Source organism: Mauremys reevesii, linkage group 2 (genome assembly GCF_016161935.1).
Source record: "Mauremys reevesii isolate NIE-2019 linkage group 2, ASM1616193v1, whole genome shotgun sequence".
Lineage (NCBI taxonomy): Eukaryota > Metazoa > Chordata > Testudines > Geoemydidae > Mauremys > Mauremys reevesii.
Genome location: NC_052624.1, coordinates 223158941 through 223182045, shown reverse-complemented (window position 1 = coordinate 223182045; position 23105 = coordinate 223158941). Strand labels below are relative to the sequence as shown.

The 23105-nt window shown below is 40.2% G+C and overlaps 1 protein-coding gene across 7 annotated transcripts in view; it reads left to right on the top strand.

Moving 5' to 3' along the window:
- The window catches only part of TOX (thymocyte selection associated high mobility group box), a 275138-nt gene extending 254631 nt beyond the window's left edge, over positions 1-20507 (top strand). For all 7 annotated transcript variants that reach the window (XM_039528068.1, XM_039528069.1, XM_039528074.1 and 4 more), the window contains 3 exons: positions 1940-2326; positions 16869-17020; positions 18519-20507. In XM_039528068.1, coding sequence (XP_039384002.1) covers positions 1940-2326; positions 16869-17020; positions 18519-18555 — 576 coding nt within the window. In that variant the 3' untranslated portion in view covers positions 18556-20507. The remainder of the gene's footprint in view (positions 1-1939; positions 2327-16868; positions 17021-18518) is intronic.
- Positions 20508-23105: the final 2598 nt, after the last annotated feature.

Below are 23105 nucleotides of genomic sequence, written 5' to 3'. Positions count from 1 at the left end.
ACGGATTTTGCATATGCTATCAGGTATCATGTTTCATTTTGTGTATGTGTGCATTTGTCTGTATCTTAATCTGCATATGTGGATGTGTGTAGTGCATACTGTACAGGGAGAGAGACAGAGATTTGCATTCCTTTTATCATTTTTATTTAATTTTCCTTAATTTACTGGAGAAAATAAGTTTTTTGCTTTGGTATTGTAACTTGACTTGGGAAAATGAAGTTATCATCTTTTTCATTGTATATCATCACAGATAATGAATCAGTTTCTGTAATGTGCCTATTAGCTGATTATTGGTGATGGCACATACATCAGAAAGCATACAAATAGACTTTCACTGGCTCAGCTGATGCTGAAAGTAACATGAAACTTATTTTGACTTGTAAACTAAACAAACATGACATGGCATTGGTAGGATAATGGTATGTATGCATCTTCCAGCCTGTGTTTTGATACAGTGACTTCTTCTTCCAGAGGGACATTTACCATTTTTTCCAGCATGTTTCACCTTTCACTGGTTATAAATACACTACAACCTTTCCTTAACTGCTACATTATTATTCAGGTACCCACACATAAGCACTGGATGGTTAATCTTTAACTCTTTTTGGCATTTACTTGAACATATCTAGTTTACACCTCAGTTGGAAGTTCTAAGAAACTGAGTGCATGGGGAACAGAACAAATTTAGTAGAAATTCAGAGTAACAACGTATAAACATTAGAACTATTTATTATTGAAAATATTCATAGTAACTGCTGCAAGAAAACAAGACAAACTCTGCAATTATTTTGAAAAGCTCTATTTATTTTCTCGGTTCATTTATTTTGGTGCTGTATTATTCAGGGCCAATTGAGATAATTTTCTTGTTTGCATGTAGTCAAACATAGGCCAAATGGTCCCATCAGTTTTTAAGCAGAACTCCTTCATTGAATTCTTTGAGAGGGTTCTGCTTAAAAATTAATTATTCAATATGCCTATACTATTTTCAAACTCACAATCTACAAAACACAGTTGATGTGGACATGGATATAATCCTAACACAGAATATTTTAAAAATAAACTATGCCAACACTGGAATTTTAGTTTGATTTAGTGACACAACCGTAGTGCCCAGTCCTGCCACTCTTCATGATAATACCAGCCTCTTATCTGGTGCTTTCATCTGTAGATATCAAAGTGCTTTACTAATGAGGTCAGTATCATTATCCCCATTTTACACATGTGCAAATTGAGGCACTGAGCAGGGACGTGCCTACGGTCACCCAGCAGGTCACTGGCAGAGCCAGGAATGGAAACAGAACCAAGTCTCCTGAGTCCCAGTCCAGTGCTCTATTCACTTATTGCCTTATTACCTCACAAATAATCTTTCTTCACTTGAGTGGTCCCATTGAATTAAAGGGGACTAGTAACAGAAGTAATGACTGCTTATGTGAGTAAGGGTTGCAGGTTTGGATCCATGTTTTCATTTGCCGAGTAGCTTATCACGTCAGTAACATCACTTCCAAGTTTTGCAATATCAAAATGTCAAGCCAGGAAGCAGAGGGGCTGTATTTACAGGAGTGAAGAAAAATTTGTGTGGTGCATAAGAGTTAACTTTATTTCTGTTTATTTAAGAGTAATAACCAGTCTCCGCTGTAAGGACATTTTAAGTAGCATCTCCATGACTGATGTATGCTGCTGAGATGAGTGCTGTCATAAAGGAGTTCTTCATATAACGAGCAGAGAACAAAAGGGGAAACATGGGTATTTGTTATAGAACAAAATTCTCCAGTATGCTATGGGAAATTACCACTGCACTGTGCTTCAGAGTATTCCTGTAGAACACTAAGGTATTCTGGTCAGGCATGGAATGATGCAGAGGTTCATTTGTGCAGTAAATAGATCTCAGAAAAACAGCTGTTATCTGTCTCTAAAGATTGTTTGTTTGTTTTCTCAACAGAGCTACAGTGAACCTGTTGATGTTAAGGCGTCCCAACCGCCTCAGATGATTAATTCAAAACAGTCAGTGTTCCATGGGCCCACACAGGCTCATTCCGCACTGTACCTAAGCTCCCATTATCACCAACAGTCAGGAATGAATCCGCACATAACTGCCATGCACGCTAATATCCCCAGGAATATTGCACCCAAGCCCAACAACCAAATGCCAGTGACTGTTTCCATAGCAAACATGGCTGTGTCCCCACCTCCACCGCTTCAGATTAGCCCACCTCTCCACCAGCATCTCAACATACAGCAACACCAGCCAATTACAATGCAGCAGTCCATTGGAAACCAACTCCCAATGCAGGTCCAGTCTGCTTTACATTCACCTACAATGCAGCAAGTAAGTTCTAAATCATGAGCTTTCAATCTGTTTGGGGAACAGATTTTCATCTGAATCCGTAAAACTGGTCTTCCAGTAGTTAATGTAGGGTTTTTTTTATTCATGGTTTAGCTTTAATTTTGCAACATTCCAGTACTGAAGTCCCAGCTCCCAGTCCTGCAGCTACTTGAGCACGTGAGCAACTTTACTCATATGACTAGTCCCATGAGCTGCACTAGGACAACTCATGTGAGTAAAGTTAACCAACTGCCCCTGAAGATTGGCTCCTGAACATTAAAATTCTCTCCCATAGGAAAGGGAGTTTCTTTTACAAAAAATATTACTATTACTCAGTGAAATCAGCCTGTGAGGTAGAAAATAACCTAATGAACAGGTGAAATGTTAAGATTCCAAAAATGTTGATTTAAAGACACAGTTTATAAAGTAAGATACTGGAAATAAGGGACCAGTTCCAGATGTTCATATTAAAATTTTATTCATTTTCATACTCAGTCCCTGCTCTAACAAATTCCCATTGAATTTCAGTGGGAGTCTGATTGAGTATGGCCCGACTACATACTGAAAACCTCATGATATGGACTTTCAGGTCCCAATCCTCCAGTGATGTAAAGCAGTGCAACTTCACTGGAGCTAAATAATTTTAAAGAGGATCTGGCTCTCTGTAAATAAAGTTTTATTTTCTAAAAAATAGCCCAGAATTGGTGATTTTGGGGAAGGGAGTAAGGAGGTGTGTATCTTGAGATTGCAAGATTTAGATGTAATGGGGCCTAATTTTCCATTACACCTTGTGTAATCATTTGCACCATTGTAAGGTGAGTGTAAAATCCTACCAAGTTAGAATAGCGTATTTTAAATGGCTAGGCAAGGTGCAGGCCCATTACTGCGTTTCATGCTCAATGTTTTCTGCTCTTTTTTTATGCCCTTCCAGGTTTCTGAAATACCCAATTTGTTTATACAAATGCCTTGTATGCACAAAGCTTGTGGGCACAATTTATGAATCCAGGTTTGAAAATCTTGCTGTGATTATTCCATGGATAATACAATTATACTTAATAGAAGGTGCAATGCAGGAGTTGGATGGTTTTAAATAGCATATCTGGTTATTGGCACCATGCCATGATCATCATCATCACATAAATCTAAACATTGTTCCATGGTGCATTATTCAAAAATTACATATAACAAAATATATTAAATAAAATGTGACTTCAGTAACTTCCATTACATCATGTTGAACATTACCCAGAAGGAAAGAAGAAAGTGGGACTACCACTTCTTGTAGCATGTTGCATGTATTTCAACAGCTTGAAAGAACTGCCACTTATAACAAAAGCTGCTGGCTACGACATATTACATATGTTGCGCAGTGCCATTTCTAGCCTGGGGCATAACATACACTGTAGAAAATAGGCATCCTGAAGTCCATAAATAGATCTGTGTTATACTGTACCTTTCGCTTTCCTGACATAACATACAATATGATAAAAAATTATGTGACCCTTTTTGCCTACTCCCCACAAAATTAAAAAAGCAGTGTAAAATATGATGTCCTGAAATAGGAATGGGAATCTTTTACCCGTATTTCTCATTCAAGAAATCTGACATTTCTATCAAAGATACCAAATGCATTGTCAGGCACCTGGGACATAGGTGGACTAACCTAGTGATTGGAGTAGGAATCGTTGAATTAGATATTGTAGTTTTCCTTGGACCCAGCAAAAGTCTAGTAAATTCCGAACAACTTATTCTTCTTGGACATGGATAATTGTAGGCAGGGGAGTAGGGAGTAGAATGAAATAGGAAGGGATTCTTGACTAAGGGTTTTTGCAGAAAGATGTGGAAGATGGGATGAATTGGAGGAAATCTGGTAGCTGTATCCTAAATGTAACAAGGTTAATCTGTTTAGTGATCTGTAAGGGTCCTAGTTACTGCTGGTCCAGCTTTGCAGAGGGGCAAGTCGATCGCCCGTTCCGGGTGGACAACCAAACCTTATCCCCTACCTCAAAGCCTAGTGTTGGCTGGTGGGACCACTTCACATACCATTTGTAAGTTGCCTTGGTGACTTCTAACTACTTATGGAGTTCTTAGTATACCTACTAGTGAGTTCAGTGACAATTGGCATGGACAATTGCAAGGGGATCTGTGGATGAACATGAGGATGAAGACCATAATTAGCAAAGGAGGCGTTGGTGGCATTCTTTTAGATAAACTCAGCATGAGGGATCAAAGAGAGCCAATCATCTTGATGATAGTTTAGAAAGTAACATAGGTTCTCTTCTAGGATCTAATTGTCTTCCTCAGACTGACCATTGTTGCTTGGGTGATAGGCCATAGAGGTTAGCATGTTTATACTCAGGTGGCATGGGAATTCCCACCAGAAGCAGGAAATAAACTGTGGTCCCCGGACAGATACCATACTCATAGGCAAGCCATGGAGATGAAAGATGTTGTTCACAAACAGGTGGGCTGTTTCCTGAGCAGAAGGAAGCACCCTGTATTCAACAAAGTGTGCCGTCCTGGTTAAGTGGTTGATCACCCCTAGAATTGTAGTGTAGCCTTGGGAGGGTGGTAATTCCATGATAAAGTCCATGGAAATGATAGCCCAAAACCAGAACAGAGAGGGTGAAGTTTGGAGGAGACACAGCAGTCTTGAACAGGTGTCTTGGTCTGAGTGCAAATATCGCAGGAGACTACGTAAGGCAAAACAAGAAACATACAGCTGACCACCAAAAGCTCCCAGACACTAGGTCTTGCATCTTGGAACAGCCAGAGTGACGCTCCACGGGAGCATCATGGCAGAGTTGTAGGACTTGAAGCTGAGTAGACCCTTCAGGTATGCATCTTTCATGATACCAGATCCTGTCCTGGAACATGAATGCGGCAGAGGTCTGGTCCTGCTCTTGGTCTAAGGTTTGATGGATTTGGATGGCAAAGGGGTCACGGGGCAACTAAGAATGGATAGAGGTTATCAGGTTGGAGGCTATGATGGAAGAAATGAAGTTTGAGGACTCGAAGATTGTGGACCTAGTTTCTTTTCCAGGATCAAAGTTCTCATCCTTCCACAACAATGCCTCTGCCTTCCTGTTCTTTGTCCCAGCATGGTAGGTGACCACAAACCTGAACTGCGTGAAGAAGAGGGACCAGCATGCCTGTGGGTGTTTTCAGGTGCCTGGCCATCTTAAGGTATTCCAAGTTTTTATGATCTGTGAGAACTTGGACAAGGAATCTAGCCTCCTCCAGAAGATGGCTCCATTCTTTGAAATCCATTTTGATGGCCAGCAGTTATTTGTCCAGGATGTCATATTTCCCCTCAGCAGGAGTGAGTTTTCGTGAGTAAAATATGCATGGGTGAAGCCACTCTTCGGGAGCATCGGATTGAGCTAAAACTGTCCCTAGCACAATGTTCAAAGCATCTGCCTCCACCATAAACAGTGTGGCAGGGTCTGGGTGAATCCAGACGGGAACTGTTGATGAATCTCTGCTTCAGATTATCAAAAGCAACCTGAGTTTCTGGGGATCATACAAATCGAATTCCTTTCTGCAGTAGGGCTGTGAGAAGAGCAGCCAGCACAGAGAATCCTGGGATAAAACATAGAATCATAGACTTTAAGGTCAGAAGGGACCATTATGATCGTCTAGTCCGATTTCCTGCACAATGCAGGCCACAGAATCTCACCCACCCACTCCTGTATCAGACCGGTGTCTGAGCCATTGAAGTCCTCAAATCATGGTTTAAAGACTTTAAGATGCAGAGAATCTTCCAGCAAGTGACCCGTGCCCCACACTGCAGAGGAAGGCAAAAAAAACCCAAGGCCTCAGCCAATCTGCCCTGGAGGAAAATTCCTTCCCAACCCCAGATATGGTGATCAGCTAAACCCTGAGCATGTGGGTAAGACTCACCAGCCAGATACCCAGGAAAGAATTCTCTGCAGTAACTCAGATCCCACCCCATCTAACATCCCATCACAAGCCATTGGGCATATTTACCGCTAATAGTAAAAGACCAATTAATTGCCAAAATTAGGCTATCCCATTATACCATCCCCTCCATAAACTTATCAAGCTTAGTCTTGAAACCAGATATGTCTTTTGCCTCCACTACTCCCCTTGGAAGGCTGTTCCAGAACTTCACTCCTCTAATGGTTAGAAATCTTTATCTAATTTCAAGTCTAAACTTCCTGATGGTCAGTTTATATCCATTTGTTCTTGAGTCCACATTAGTACTGAGCTTAAATAATTCCTCTCCCTCCCCGGTATTTATTCTTTTGGTTAGGCTAAACAAGCCAAGCTCTTTGAGTCTCCTTTCATAAGACAAGTTTTCCATTCCTCGGTTAATCCTAGTAGCCCTTCTTTGTATCTGTTCCAGTTTGAATTCATCCTTCTTAAACATGGGAGACTAGAACTGCACACAGTATTCCAGATGAGGTTTCACCAGTTCCTTGTATAACGGTACTAACACCTCCTTATCTCTACTGGAAATACCTCGCCTGATGCATCCCAAGACCACATTAGCTTTTTTCACGGCCATATCACATTGGCGGCTCATAGTCATCCTGTGATCAACCAATACTCCGAGGTCCTTCTCCTCCTCTGTTACTTCCAACTGATTCGTGACCCTAGCTTATAACAATAATTCTTGTTATTAATCCCTAAATGCATGACCTTGCACTTTTCACTATTAAATTTCATCCTATTACTATTATTCTAGTTTACAAGGTCATCCAGATATTCCTGTATGATATCCCGGTCCTTCTCTTTATTGGTAATACCTCCCAGCTTTGTGTTATAAGCAAACTTTATTAGCACATTCCCACTTTTTGTGCCAAAGTCAGTAATAAAAAGATTAAATGAGATTGGTCCCAAAACCGATCCCTGAGGAACTCCACTAGTAACCTCACTCCAGCCTGACAGTTCACCTTTCAGTACGACCCGTTGTAGTCTCCCCTTTAACCAGTTCCTTATCCACCTTTCAATTTTCATATTGATTCCCATCTTTTCCAATTTAGCTAATAATTCCCCATGTGGAACCGTAACAAATGCCTTACTGAAATCGAGGTAAATTAGATCCACTGCATTTCCTTCTCAAAAAGTCTGTTACCTTCTCAAAGAAGGAGATCAGGTTGGTTTGGCATGATCTACCTTTTGTAAAACCATGTTGTATTTTGTCTCAATTACCATTGACCTCAATGTCCTTAACCACTTTCTCTTCCAAATTTTTTTCCAAGATCTTGCATACTACAGATGTCATACTAACAGGCCTGTAGTTGCCCGGATCACTGTTTTTTCCTTTCTTAAAAATAGGAACTATGTTAGCAATTCTCCAGTCATACAGTACAACCCCTGTGTTTATAGATTCATTAAAAAATTCTTGCTAATGGGCTTGCAATTTCATGTGCCAGTTCCTTTAATATTCTTGGATGAAGATTATCTGGGCCCCCCGATTTAGTCCCATTAAGCTGTTCAAGTTTGGCTTCTACCTCGGATATGGTAATATCTACCTCCATATCCTCATTCCCATTTGTCATCTTACCATTATCTCTAAGCTCCTCATTAAAGACTGAGACGAAGTATTTGTTTAGATATTGAGCCATGCCTAGATGATCCTTAACCTCCACTCCATCTTCCGTGTTTAGCGGTCCCACTTCTTCTTTCTTGGTTTTCTTCTTATTTATATGGCTATAGAAGCTTTTACTATTGGTTTTAATTCTCTTTGCAAGGTCCAACTCTACATGGCTTTTGGCCTTTCTCACTTTATCCCTACATGTTCTGAGCTCAATAAGGTAGCTTTCCTTGCTAATCCCTCCCATCTTCCACTCCTTGTAGGCTTTCTGCTTTTTCTTAATCACCTCTCTGAGATGCTTGCTCATCCAGCTTGGTCTACAACTCCTGCCTATGAATTCTTCCCCTTTCTTGGGATGCAGGCTTCTGATAGTTTCTGCAACTTTGACTTGAAGTAATGCCAGGCCTCCTCTGCCTTTAGATCCACAAGTTCTTCAGTCCAATCCACTTCCCTAACTAGTTTCATTAATTTTTTTAAGTTAGCCCTTTTGAAATCAAAAACCCTAGTCACAGATCTATTTTTGTTTATCTTTCCATTTAGTTTAAACTGAATTAACTCATGATCGCTCAAACCAAGGTTGTCCGCCACAACCATTTCTTCTATGAGGTCCTCACTACTCACCAAAACCAAATCTAAAATGGCATCCCCTCTTGTTGATTCAGCAACTACTTGGTGAAGGAATCCATCAGCTATCGCATCTAGGAAAATCTGAGCCCTATTACTATTACTAGCACTTATCCTCCAGTCTATATCTAGGAAGTTAAAGTCTCCCATGATCATACAATTCCCATTAGTATTTACTTCATTAAAAACATTAAAAAGGTATCTATTCATATCCAAATCAGATCCCGGTGGTCTATAGCACACCCCAAGCACTATCTCAGGGGAGGCTCTAGTTGCTTTTTTCCCCAATGTGATTTTTGCCCACACAGACTCTGTTTTATCCATTCCATCCTTTCTTATTTCTTTACAGTCGATCTCATCACTGATATACAATGATACTCCACCACCTTTGCCTTTATTTCTGTCTTTCCTAAACAGCACATACCCTTCAATACCTGTACTGCAGTCATGACTGCTATTCCACCATGTTTCTGTTATCCCTATAATATCCGGTTTTACATTCTGCACCAGTAACTCTAGTTCCTCTATTTTATTACCTAGGCTTCTTCCATTGGTATACAAACATCTTAATTTCTGCTGTTTAGCTTCGCTCACACTCTTTACCCGATTAGGCCCAGACGTTTTACTGCCAGTATCACCTATTAGAATGGTATCTATACTACCCTTCCTCCTACCCACAGCTGTATCCTTTCTTACTTCATTTTCTTCCCTCTCAATGTTAAAATCTGGTGTGAAGATTACCTGGATGTCTCCCAACCATCTCCTCGCAATTCCTAGTTTAAAGCTCTCTTAATCAGTTGTAGAAGTTAACAAAAGCCAAGAAGTATTGGATTCTGTGTACATCCTTTGGTGATGCTCATTCCATGCTAGCTGCCACTTTGTGAGGTTCCATTGCCAGTCTGTTGGATGAGATAATATACCCGAGAAATTCAAGGATGTCCCAGTCAGATGCACATTTCTCCAGCTTGATACATAGGTGATTCTGGCATAGTCTTTCAAGAATGCCGCCCGTTTGCTGGTCCTGAAGAACTTGGTCCTCAGAAGAAATGAGGGTCATCAAGGTAAGTAATGACAGATTGGTCCAGTATATCCCAAAATATATCATTCATAAAGTGTTGAAAAGTTGCTGGAGCATTGCATGGGCATGACCAGATATTCATAGTGACCATATTGAGTATGAAAGCCAGTCTTCCATTCATCTCCCTTGCACACAAACACCAGGTTATAGGCCTCTGCAGGTCTAGCTTAGTGAAAATGTGAGCTGCATGTATCCAGTCTGAGTTTGCTTATGAGGGGGAGCAGTTTCATATGGTCACTTTGTTGAGGCCCCATAATCGATACAAGGCCACTATGAGTAATCCATCTTCTTGGCAAAAAAGATTGAGGCACTTGCCGGAGATGTGGATGGGCAGATGAAACCCTTCTGTAGGTTCTCCTGCAAATACATGGGGAGAGTCTGAAGTTCTGGTATATATCTGACTTATTGGGATCTCTGCTACAGGTTGGAGGTCATTGAGGGAGTCATAATTCTGATGGTGACAGGGAAGTATTTTCCTAACACCCTAGAATTAGTGGTTGGCTTTTGATGTGAAAGACTGAAATTTAATATGCTTAATGTTTTTATCCTACCTAATACAACTGTGTGCGCTCTCATTATCCATACCAAAATATCTGCTTTTTATTTATGTATTTATTCCAAACTCTTAGTTGCAATGATATCTTGTACAAAAGAGTTTCCTAGGTTAGTTTTACACTATTGGAAAAAACAAAATCCTTTATCAATTTTTAATTTGTTGTATTTGAGTTTCATTGAAGGTTCTCTCATTCTAGTATTATAAGCAAGTGAATAGGACTGCCTGAGTTAACTCCTGTATAGCATCCATTATTGTTATACCTGTTCTTATTCATCTCCACTCTGAACTAAACAGTCTCAGCCTTTTCAGTTTCTCCTCATATACAGCTGTTTCCTTGCCCCTGATTATTTTCATTGTGCTTCCCCAAAGCCCTTCTATTTCTGCTATATCATAGCTGAGATGGGGTGACTAGAATTGAACACAGTAGTCCAGGTGAGACCATTCCATCAATGTACAGAATGACTATAATATTTTCAGTATTTTCTATCCCGGTCTTCATACATCCTAACATTTTTTTTTGCTTTATTCACTACAACACTGCACAGTGAACATGTGTTTACATTCAGCTGTCCATACGGATGGTCAGCTCTTTTTCCTGAGTGGTTGTAGTTAATTTAAAATCCATTAATATGTACAAGTAATTCAAATGATCCCTTCTAATGTCTTCTAACTTGCATAGGTCAAAGTGAATTCTTCAGTCTTCTCTAGTCTTGACTAACCTAAATAATTGTTGTCATCTGCACGGTAGACCACTTCATACTTCACTCCTTTTTTCCAGATGATTAATAAATATATTAAACAACACTAATCATAGTGCAGATCCTGGAGGTGCTCCTTTGATAACCTTTTGCTATATGGAAATTGACCATTTATTCCTACTCAACTTTTGTTCTTTGACAGTGCTTTACTTCTCACCCCATGACTTCTTCCCAGAGTTTCCTTATACTTTCTGGTGAGGAACTTTGTCAAAGGTTTATTCAAAGTACAAATACATTATTTAACAGATTCTCCTTTATCAGCTGTTGACATACTCAAAGAATTCTAGTAGATTAGAGAGGCATGATTTTCCTTTTACAAAAACAGTGCTGGTTTATCACTGTCATATCATGATCACAGAGGCACTGACTTCTCCTGTTCCTGGGGGATGCTCGAGCCCCACTCTACCCCAGACCCCACTCCCGTTCCACCCCTTCCCCAAAACCTCCACCACGCCCCACCTCTTCCTGCCCCATCCTCCCCGCCCCACCTTTTCCCACCCCTGCCCCACCCTGTTCCACCCCCTCCCCCTGTCTCTTCCTGCCCCTGCTCCTCCTCCTCCCCTCCAGCATCTCCTGAAAACTGCTGAACAGCTGATTGCAGTGAGCAGAAGGCGCTTGGAGGGAGTGGGAGGCGCTAATCAGCAGGCCCACCAGTGGCCAGTAGACATGGAAGGAGAGGGCTGATCCATGGGGCTGCTGGTGGGTGCTGAACACCCATTATTTTTTTCCATGGGTGGTCCAGCCACAGAGCACCCATGGATTCAGCACCTATGAATGATCATATTGGCTTTTTATCATTTTATTATTATTACAACTGGTGCAGACATACATCTACACATCTTCCTAGTAGATGCGCATTAAAAAAGAATGAGGGGTCCATTATAATTTGCATTACTCAAGCAGGATTTAAATTGTTTTTTTGGGAGAATGGTATATGCAGTATTTCATCTTTTGGCTCTGTGTGACCCTATCTCCTAAAGTTCACATGGGTTTTTTTGCTTTCTGAGAGCACTAGAGGTTTCTAGAATCAGAGCTGCATTAATTGGAGCATGGTGATTTGTGGTAAAATGTAATTTACCTGTGGAAGACACCTTTGCATACAGTATTGCTTAATATCAGCATCTGCTCTGAAACTGTCAGTTCTAAGGATAGAATTTGGCCTTCTGGAGCAAATTCGGCAGTCTTTATACACAGATAAAACTCCCAATGAAGCTAATAGGATTTTTCAGTGATTTAGGGAGGGCAACATTTGGCTCAAAATCAGTAAAATTACTTGTGTCCTGTGGATCAGATATCAGCTTTAAGCCATTGGCTTCACTTGAGCATTGTGAAGAATTCTGGCAGAATCAACCAAAATTCCTCTGAGGTTCAAGGGAAACACATGTTGAAGTAGGAGCCCGTTTGCCATTTGAAAGGGTATTCACCTCCTTCCTCCCTCTACAGACATTGGTGCTCCCTCCTGTTAACTCCCCACTCTCAAACTTGCTGAACTCTGTCAGCTTGTGTGGAGAAGGATGGGGACATGGTCTCGTCATCTCCCAGCCACTCCTTGACCTCACTGGGAAGGCTAGCCTAGCATTGCTACTGGAATTAGTCCAGCACAGCACCTGCTTTCCTCCTCCGCCAACTGATGGTGACTGGCCCTGCAGTGGGGCACAAAGTGGAGGAAGGCTCTTTATTACCTCTGTCCCACCTTTGTACACATGCAGGGGCAGCTAAAACAAGGCTCTTAATGTCTAATACCCATGGATGCAGGAATCCGTATAGTGTATATCGAAAAAAGGCAGAAGATTAATGTACACTGGTTTTTTTTTTAAATAACGGCTCATTTCCGTATACCTTTGGTTGTTGGTTTTTTAAAGAAAATAAATGTATACTGCAATGTGATTGCCTAGCCTGCCAGAAATAATAGTCTCATTTTTTCTACTACATATTTTATAAAATAAACTCATGGGCCTGCTGTATTTGTCCAGATTTCTTCCCCTTTTTGTTACACTATGTCTTCGAATGAGGTCAAGAGAAAAAAAATCATTAATATCTGTCAACTTCCTTTATAACCTTAAGGAAAAATCTTTGTATGATATCACACAGACAGATTTTCAATTTCCTTGTGTAATAAACAGATGCTTTAGGATTTGGATGTAATTTAAAGGTTTTAAAAAATCACATTGAGATTGATGAATAAATCAGTTGTGAAGACAAAAACATTGATGCCTGTTGAAAATACCTCTCCAGACAGGCAGGAAATGAAATTAGTTCCCAGTAAAGTGTGGAGATGAGGATCACTGTTTAGTTCTGCTGGAGGCTTTTTAGGACTTGCTATCGTGGTGCAACAAAACAGCTAGGGCTACAGAAATCTAATTAAAGAGCAAATGTCCCTTCTGACACCAAATTAATCTTTATCAAGTCCCCTATTTTTATTTCAATCTGGCACAGGAAAATGAAATTTAAAATTCTAGGCATGTTGCAAAACAGTTGGTGATTTTCTCTTGAGCATTACAATGCAAAATATTCAGCATTGTTTAATTAGACCTCTAAGCACTCATTTTCTGAACACTTTTTATTTCATCATTGTGTGTTAAGGACTTACATAAATAATGCACAAATATTTACTACAGACCTAATATGAGGCTGTCTTCCTGTGTTATGCAGATATATATTGCAGGATTCTTACTTTACATGAAAAGGCTGAAATATGTATTGTTTACATTTTGGATGTGATCATCATTTATTAGCCCTTCATTTTGAGTAGTTCTGGAATTCTTAAATTATCTTTCACTTTGGTGTATATGTGCTCAACAGTGTAAATTATCATTTGTATTATAGTAGCCCTACAAAGCCTTAACCAAGATCAGTGCCCCATTTTGCCAGGTGCTTTACATACAGAGTAAGAGACAGTCCCTGCCCCCGAAGAGCTTACAATTTAAAGGCATGTCTTTACTGCAGTGTTAGCTTGAGGTATAACTCAAGTGGGGCCCATAACCCAGCTCTTGTCCACACATAAAATTCTCTAGCTCCAGTTAAATAGGCCCTTAAACTCGAGCTAGCAGACCCATCAGGGGATGTGGGTCAGAGCTCAAGGGCTGCTGATGCTGAGGGTAGAAATGCATTGGAGACTCTGTGCTGTAATCCAAACACTCTGTGCAGCTTGAGTGTTGTTTGAGCATCTTTGGAGTTGTCTGTTGTGAGCACTCTCACCTGAGGTAGGCTGACGCGAGAGGAGTTAATTTGAGGAGAGTAGAAAACTTCAGTTAAGCCCAGCATAGACATGACAGACAAAGGCTGCAGAAAAGGAAGAATTATTACCCCTGTTTTACAGATGGGAGAACTGAGGCATAGCAGGATTAAGGCTCTGATCCAACAAAGCACTTAAGCATATGCTTACATTTCAGCACAAATAGTACCAACTGTGTCAGACTATTCATGTGCACAAACTTTGCTGAACTGGAGCCAAAGTGACTTGTCACATAGGAACTCTGGGCTAGAGCCTGGAATTGGAGCCCAATCAGTACCAGGCCAGTGCCTTCGCCACAGAACATCCTTCCACTCTGAAGATGTTTATTCGTCCTTAGTCTAGCCCAAGTGTTTATAGTGTTGTGCTGTTGTTCTCTCCCTCTGACCTTGAGGAACCATCTGTCTTAGACAGAAAGTATATTTGATTCTCTAGGCCTGTTCAGCTCCATGCTTCTCTAAAACAGGTGGCTAGAGCTACCAACGCTATTGGATGGTCCTGTGTATATGTTTGCTTCATAAAGCCTGGTAATAGATCACTAAGGACGATGTACCGCCAAGGTACAAAGGTAATTCTAAATGCCTGAGAATATGCTCTTTTATATAATTTCCTCTTGCGACTGAATTAGAAATGGCCCCAAGACTAGTGTTTTATATACAAATTATGACAATAATATTACAGGAGCCAATTCTATGATCTTCAGTCAAGCAAAACTCTGATCAAAGTCAATAGGAGTTTTGCTCAATTAAAGAGCACAGAATGTAACCCACTTATTGTTTGTTATTATGAAGCATTATTTGTATTCCAGTAGTGCCTCAACTAGGTTAACCCAATTCACATCCAGGAAGACAAAAGTCCATACAGCTGAAGAACTTTCAGCCTAAGACTCCACAATGCAATGGGGGTTGGCCCATACAGTTTGGCTTGCAGGATCAGGGCCTAAGAAGACAAGCAACTTCCATAGCAAGGGTGAGAGAGTAACAACAAAAATGTGTATATCTTTTGTACACAACCATATATATGTTACACATCAGCTATACCCCATTATCCCTCAACCTATCCACCATTAGTTGGCCAGTTTCTTGCAGGCATCCCTCACAGAAGAAGTGGGTCTTCTGGAAGGAATTGAAAGAGAAAAGGGTACTGACCTTATGAATCAATTCATGAAGGGCATACTATGCCTAGGAGGCAGTGTGGATGGAGGTCTGAAGAAGGTTGTAGGAGAAGTGGATAAGTTGGTGATCAAGGCTAGCATTTTTAATAGAGTGATTGGTGGACATGATAAGTGTGGGGGGGACAGAGCTCTAAAAGGCTTTGAAGATAAGAATAAGAAACTTGAATATAATGCAGTGAAAAATGGAGGCCAGTGGAGTGATTAGAAGAGGGAAGTGACATTTTGTTTTTAAAGGAGGCTCATTCCAAGGGGCCTAACAAAAACTACAAATTCTTTCTTTCTTTCTTTCTTTCTTTCTTTCTTTCTTTCTTTCTTTCTTTCTTTCTTTTTGAAAAAGACAACATGGCTCAGTTATTAAACCAGAAACAGGAAATAAATCTCCCTAGCAGCCTCTCCTACTACAAAGTGTATATAAAGCAACCACATACAAACCACTTAAACTAACAAATAAAACTGAAAAGTCATGCATTTAGTCACAAGCATGCCATATATGAACTCTGGACAGAAAGAGTGGATTTTCAAACTAAATATTTCAGACCAAATTCAGCCTTTGCGTTAGCAGTGCACCTTCTATTGACTTCAAAGGGAATTATACCTGCTTGCCCCAGCACTGAGTTTGGTCTCCATTTTTTTCCAGCAACCACTGCTTGGTTTCATACTGCATTCATATGTTCTAAACTATGAAGTATTTCTAACCTTATAGAAACATTCTTTATGTTTATTTAGGATAAACTTGGTATAGGATAAACTATAGTAAATCAATACTGGTGCCCTTGAAATTCTAACAACTCTGCTAGTTTTGAAAGACAGCATTTAAACACGCTACTGTATTGAAAGAATATGCCAAAAACCTTTATTGCTTTTCAATTACTAAATATTTCATTTAAAAAATATACATTTCTTTCCATCCTCCATTTGTTTTCTCCTCTCCTTGGTTTCAAACAGCTTTCACTACATTAGTTCCCCAACTGTTAAAAAGCTTTGGTTGAATTTTTGTTTAGTTGAGAAAGAAGTACAAATAAAAGAAGAAGCAGATGGTCCCTTTGTGACTGAACGGAAAAAAGGGGTTTAGAGAACAATATGTGAATAGGTGTAGTCTAATAAAACACTCAGCCACCTGCTGCCTGCATCCTTCAAAAAGATTCTGTTGCATATTCTGGGAATTAACTACTAGTGTATCCTTAGTTTAATCAAAATGCAAGCTCTAAGAAGCAAACAGACTTTTTTTCCCCCGAGTTGATTGAGTTGTCCTCTTAGCTTTAAATTGATTCTGTCTCATGGCTCTTAGTTCCATACTATAACTGTGTGTTATCTAACAGTTTGGTGCGTTTTGTTTTGTTTTTGTTTGTTTGTTTGTTTCCAAAATCAAGGAAAGGTTTTTAAAAAATAAAAAACACCCACACACATTTTCTTCCTGTTTTAAGTTTGCCAATTCAGAGTATAAATACAAGGAAAAGGACTCTGACATTTTGTTCTGCACATGCTACTTTTAAAAGATTTTTTGCACCTAAACTACTGCTTGGTTTATTGTACATTGTATTGGCTTCCTTTTTCTTACAGGGATTTACTCTTCAGCCTGATTATCAGAATATCATCAACCCTACATCTACAGCTGCACAAGTTGTTACCCAAGCAATGGAGTATGTTCGTTCAGGGTGCAGAAATCCTCCAGCACAGACTGTGGACTGGAATAATGACTACTGCAGTAATGGGTAAGCAGCCAATGAATGCCACCTGGTGTTGAGCAACCTTTATGACACAAATGTCTGGCAGAGGGTGGGAAATAGCTCTGTTGCCCGTTTCTCTACTGATTTTTTTTAGAAGGGCATCTGTATTGGTGCTGTGTTTATTCAGTAGTTGAATTACTGTATGAAAGCAAGTGCTCAACACATACAGTTAAAGATTGCTCTCAGATAAGTGCATTTTACTTCTGGAAAACTTTAATTTGCCAGAGAACTGCAATTTGATCATTAAAGGATAAGATTGGGAGGGACAGATCACTCCTTCCTGCTTGATCAGGGCTGTGCTTAGAGGGAAATGTCACAAGTCTCCCCTCATAGAATTTTCTTACAAATTCTTCCATCACTGGGTGGAATTTTTCCCCCAGTGGAACAAGTGCCATGATGCTCAGATAGTATAGTGATGGGCCTGGTATCAGAACAGAAAAGAATGAATCTCAGGGGATTCAACAGAGACACAGGGTGTGTCTACACAGCAAAGAAACCCCAGCCACGCGACTCAGGCTTGCTGGGCTCAGTCTGCAGGGCTGTTTCATTGCTGTGTAGATTTCTGGGCTCGGGCTGGAGTCCAGGCTGTAGGACCCTGCAGGGTAGAAGGGATCCAGCCCAAACCTGGAACTCTACACAGCAACGAAACAGCCCCACATTCCCAGCCCAAGTCAGCTGGCTCGGGTCAGACACAGGTTTTTCTTTGCTGTGTAGACATACCCACAGTGTCATCCGCACAGAAGCACTATACCTCTACCATGGTGCCCCTTCAGACCCTCTGCTAGATCCCATGCAGCACAACTCCAGTGGAGCCACAATGACAGACTCCTCAGGCTACTCCAGGAATCCCTGATATGTGGGTCGGGGGAGGCAATTCAAGGAGGAATGTTGCTAATAGCTGTCTTACCTTTTGTATGGATTCCCGGTCAATCTTCAGCAGGTAGTTACTGTGCCTAATATACTCAGACCCCTAGCTTGCCCCTTCCCAGCCTCTGGCATGCCTCCTCGCCTCCCCGCTAACAGCCCCTCTTCACATCATACACACCCCTGTACAAGAAGGTGGAGATCTATGTACAGAGAGAACCTTGGCTGAAGGCCTCCCTTGGGAGCCAGGAAACAATAGTTCTGTGCTTGCCTCTACCACAACCTTCCTGTGTCATCTTGAGCAAGTCACTTCATCTTTCTGCACCTCAGTTCCCTTCTCTGAAAAATGGGGATCAAAACATTTCCCTACCTCGCTGGATGTTGGGAGGTTATTTCAGTCACATAGGTAGTGCACTTGGTGATTCTCCAGTCGTGCTCTGCAGGTACAAATGATGGTTAGTGTTTTCATTATTTTTGTTAGACCAGTGCAACCAGTACTTCAGTGGGAGGCTCGAACTAGCGACGCCTGAAATATGACAAGTTTCTTTCTTGTGAGATGGTAGGACTAATAAAAATTTGACAGATTTAAAAAGTGTTTCCTCTATTTCTTTTTGAACAGGGGCATGCAGAGGGACAAAGCACTGTACCTTACCTGAAAATCTGGAAAACCTCTCCTTTCCGTTGAGGATTGCAGGGAAGTCTTTTCATCACGGATTGCTTTATGCAGTCAAGGCAGTTCTGCATTTTATTAGAAAATACAAGTTGCTAAGCACTTAGGACTATTTGAGCTTGTGGGTCACCCACTCTGGAAAAAAATAGTCTTGCTTCTTTCTTTCTTTTTTTATTTTATTTTTTTTTCTCAGAGATCCTTTAACGGACATTGCTTTTCTTCTTTCCTGACGGAAAATTGGACTACTCAGATTTTATGTTGGTTTTTGCTGTGAAGTGCTGCGCTAGTAACTGCCTTAGCAACTGTAGATAAAAGTCCTGGATTTTCCATTGGTTTTCATAATGGGTGTTTATATGAAACTACTAAAGACTTTTTAAATGGCTTGATGTAGCAGTCATAGCAAGTTTGTAAATAGCATCTATGTTACACTCTCCTAGAGTATAAAATGTGAATGTTTTTGTAGCTAATTGTAATTGAAACTGGCTCACAATAGGGGTTAAATTGGCAAACATTCATATTTTTACTTCATTTTTAAACAACTGACTAATAGTTCTATATTTTCAAAGTATTTGGAAAAAATAGTATTCCCAAATGATGTTAATTAAAAATATTGGCTTTGTCTCATTAAATAGATAAAAGGGTGAAAAAAAACTTGTCTTGGGAAAGAGCACAAACACATTTATTTTATACTGCCTAAAAATGCTTTTTTTTAAAAAATCACTTTACGTGTAATGGTTAGTAAACATCATTTAAGTCCTTTTATGTATAAAACTGCCAAATGCTTACCTGATATTTTATTAGATGCAGAAACAGATTGGAGACAGCTAAATTATAACCTTTACATATGGCTATGTATTATTGTTTCTTCATACTGTGTCTGTATTTAATCTTTTTTTAATGGAACCTGTTGCGCCTATTTATGAAATAATAAATATAGGTGTTTGTAAGTAAATTTGTTAGCATTTTAAAGAGGTTTCTTTGTGTTAACTTTTGCTGGCAAAAAATTATTCACAACTGATGTGAATATTTTATTTAGTTTTTCAATGACATGAATCAAGCCAAACCTGCGTTTTCTGGCAGAAGATGAAAGTACCCAACTTTTATTTCTGCATTTCTTTGGCTGGTGGAAATTGGGGGGGGGGGAGATATTTTAAGTACTTCCCTTTTTAATGCATTGTACAGGGAGTTGCCCAAATGAACTCATAAGCCAACAAGGCTAAATAAACCGAAAGGCACCGTCTGTTAAATGCTGCCTCTTGGAGCTCAATCAGTTTTGGTTAATCAGTCAAATGAAATAAAAATAAAAATAAATAAACTGGAAAAGTTAACAAACGTCCTTCAGCCATTTTATCACAAAGGCAATAGGTCTTGTAATAAGAGATAAATGACTTTGCTCTGAGCTTTAGGAGGGTATCACAAATACTTACTAAGATGTGAGGTGAGTAACAAGGCAGTAGGATAAAGAGTAAGGAAGCCAAAATAGAACATTCTCAAGGTTTTAAATCAGGGATAGCTAGGAAAACATATTAATGGGGGATGTCAACTGGGATGTCTGTCCGATTGATGATGAATACCACTGATTTGTATTTCCTATGTGAAATAAAAATAACAGTTCTGATTCAATATATATTGTGTAATCCAGTCAACATTTTTTAAAAACAAAAGGTACAGTATGCTTATTTTGGAATGATTTTAGGCAATGTACAACCTGAATCACTTGAGCATGTAATAACTAATAAATAATGCAGATCAGATGTGATTACTCAAATAACTGTAGCTGAGAGCTCTAATTTTCCTGTCTTGAAACTGTATAAGAACTCGTGATTAAGTTCACAGTTTACTGTTTGTCTGTTTAGTACTTTAGAAATATACCAGCACTGCTAATTACCCAATGTCTTCTATTTATTATATTATAATAAACTACATTTTCCACTCTCATCAGTTCTAAAATGAGAAGATAATTATTGGGACGGGAAAAGTCAGCTATAACTTTGACAGGCAGATTTTTTCTTGTATGGGAAAGATCTGTGTTACCTTAATCTTTTTAGAGCAGCTGTGCAGAAAAGGTATAAACATTGTTAATTACAATATCCAAGCAGAATTCAAAATACAAGCAAAAATTAATGTAAATAAAAATACATCATGAATAAAATACTTATTCTGTATGAAATCACCGCTACTTGGTCTTAGTCTTTAAATGCTTGAACCTACAACATGCTGAGCACTCTGGCCCCAATCCAACAAAGCAGTTGAGCCCATGTTTAACTTCAAGAACATTACTAATTCACATTGACTTAAGTGGGAATTCTGTGCCTGAAACTGTGGTAGGGCCTGGCCTTCAGAAAGAGCAGCAGTGTTTATCTTGTCTACATAGTGTTCACCTTGAAATGCCTTGAGTCCACATGCAACCTGTTTTTAAACCAATTTATTTGTCCTCTTAGGTTGCAATAAGTAATCATCCTAGGAACAGGAGTGAACCCATTGTGTCATGAGTGTGTTCATTTTAAGGTTCATGTGGACGCATTCCTAACTATTCTGCCTCTGACTCCAACTACTCTCCCATCCTGCATCGCTTCACTTGCAGGTCAACCTGTCCTTGTGTGCCCTCCACTGCTCCAGGGTCATTTTGACCAGATGTCACTTCTCGGTTTAAATGCTGGCAGGCAGCCGAGAGTGCCTTTTTTCAGTACCAGGTAGTAGTGAGTTCACATACCTATTATAGCAGCCATGCCCCATAAGCCTTTTAGTGGACATCTTTAAAAGTTCTGGCCTAGATTGCTCTCTTTGGAGAGCTATATGTTCATCCCATCTGGAGAAGACCTGGGACTGAACATATATTTGAGATATACCTATCTCATAGAGCTGGAAGGGACCCTGAAGGGTCATCGAGTCCAGCCCCCTGCCTTCACTAGCAGGGCCAAGTACTGATTTTGCCCCAGATCCCTCAGTTAGTGGATGCCAGGAGAGGAATCATGGGAGTTTGTTAGTATAAACTCTCAGGGCCAGAATTCTTATAGTTTCTGATAGATGTCCATCCCACAATGCACCACAAGAAAAATCACAAATCATAGAGCTGAGTGGTAGAACATTGCACTATGGGAAATCTGCTCAAAACACTGAGCAGTTAATTCGAAGGTGCACAGAACTGTGTGGATGCAATGATTAGCAACGAACATATCTTAAACAAAGCAGTGTCGATGCACTTCAATTCAATATAGTTAAATCACTGCACTTGGAGTGAAAAAACTGGATTGATGTAAGATCCCTGTGCCCATCTGGTCTTAGTTCCAGAGGAAAGATCTAGGCATTGAAGCCACAATGGCAGCTTTTCATGGCTGATCTCAGAAGAAGCAATGTCTGGTTACTATCTGCAAGGAGTTACCTGATACTTAAATAATGTAAACATGGCAAAGGCATCCAACTTTGATATCAAAATAACAAACACTGACAGAGATCATTTCTTCCAGTAAATCAAATTAACAACCATTTCCATTCTGATGACTTGTAAAAGGCAATAAGTTGTCATTGAAAACAGACCTGGCCAGGATGATAGTAACACATGAGCTCCATCTGATCAGAAACCTGCTGGATTGTCCCCAAGGTATGTCCCAGAAGGAAAACCTTTGGAATTCATCACTTGCAATTGCCCAATACATCTTGGAGACACACTACCCACTAGGGTCCCAGTCCTGCCCTCATTGAAATCAATGGGGGTTTTAACAAATAATGGGCCTGATTGCCACCTCCCACAGTAAATCCCATGGGAGGAGAAGGAAACATTGTGAGGAACCTACTGTAGAGTTTCTCCCCTCTCATTTTTCCAAAGCCAGCAGGTCTGGCTGGATGCATAAGGGGCCAGGGCCATCTACAACAGGGCTTTGTGTAACCAAGCCCCAGAGCAACTCCCACATCCCATTTGCTGACTCTAACAGAAGAGGCCTTCGCCGGGAAGGTAAAACAGCACCATGCTTATCTTTCCCACAGAATCGCTGCAGAGCTGGTGAGGGAACAATGCACATCAACGAGTCCCTATCCAGCACTGGGCTACCAACTACCTGGCCCTATCTGCTTAATACTCACCCCTCCCATACACATCCCATCCCCATGGCATCTGAGGGGGACAATACCAGTGAGGTGGCTGACAGAGTGAAGAGTGGCAGCAAGAAGTAGTTGTATGGAACACACCATTCGACCTCAAGCTTGACCTCCTTTTTAATACATTACATATACACACACACACAGAGTCACCAAGGTAAGTATTTGATTTATGTAGTCTCTTTGATTCTTCTGGCAATAGAAGAAAAAATAAAACTTGTATCCCTCACGTTGTTGAGTCTCTGAAGTTAGTGGGAGGGGAGGGCTCTCAGCACCTGGTAGGATGCACTCAGCACCTCAAAGGATGGAGCCGTTGCTTTGTATCAACACTCCCGTATTACAGAATTTGCCATCCTTTCCAAAGTCATGTTTGCTTTGTTGGGTTTGCTATTATCCAGCAGCACAATAAATCACAACTCAAATGTAGTTCTTATTCCATAG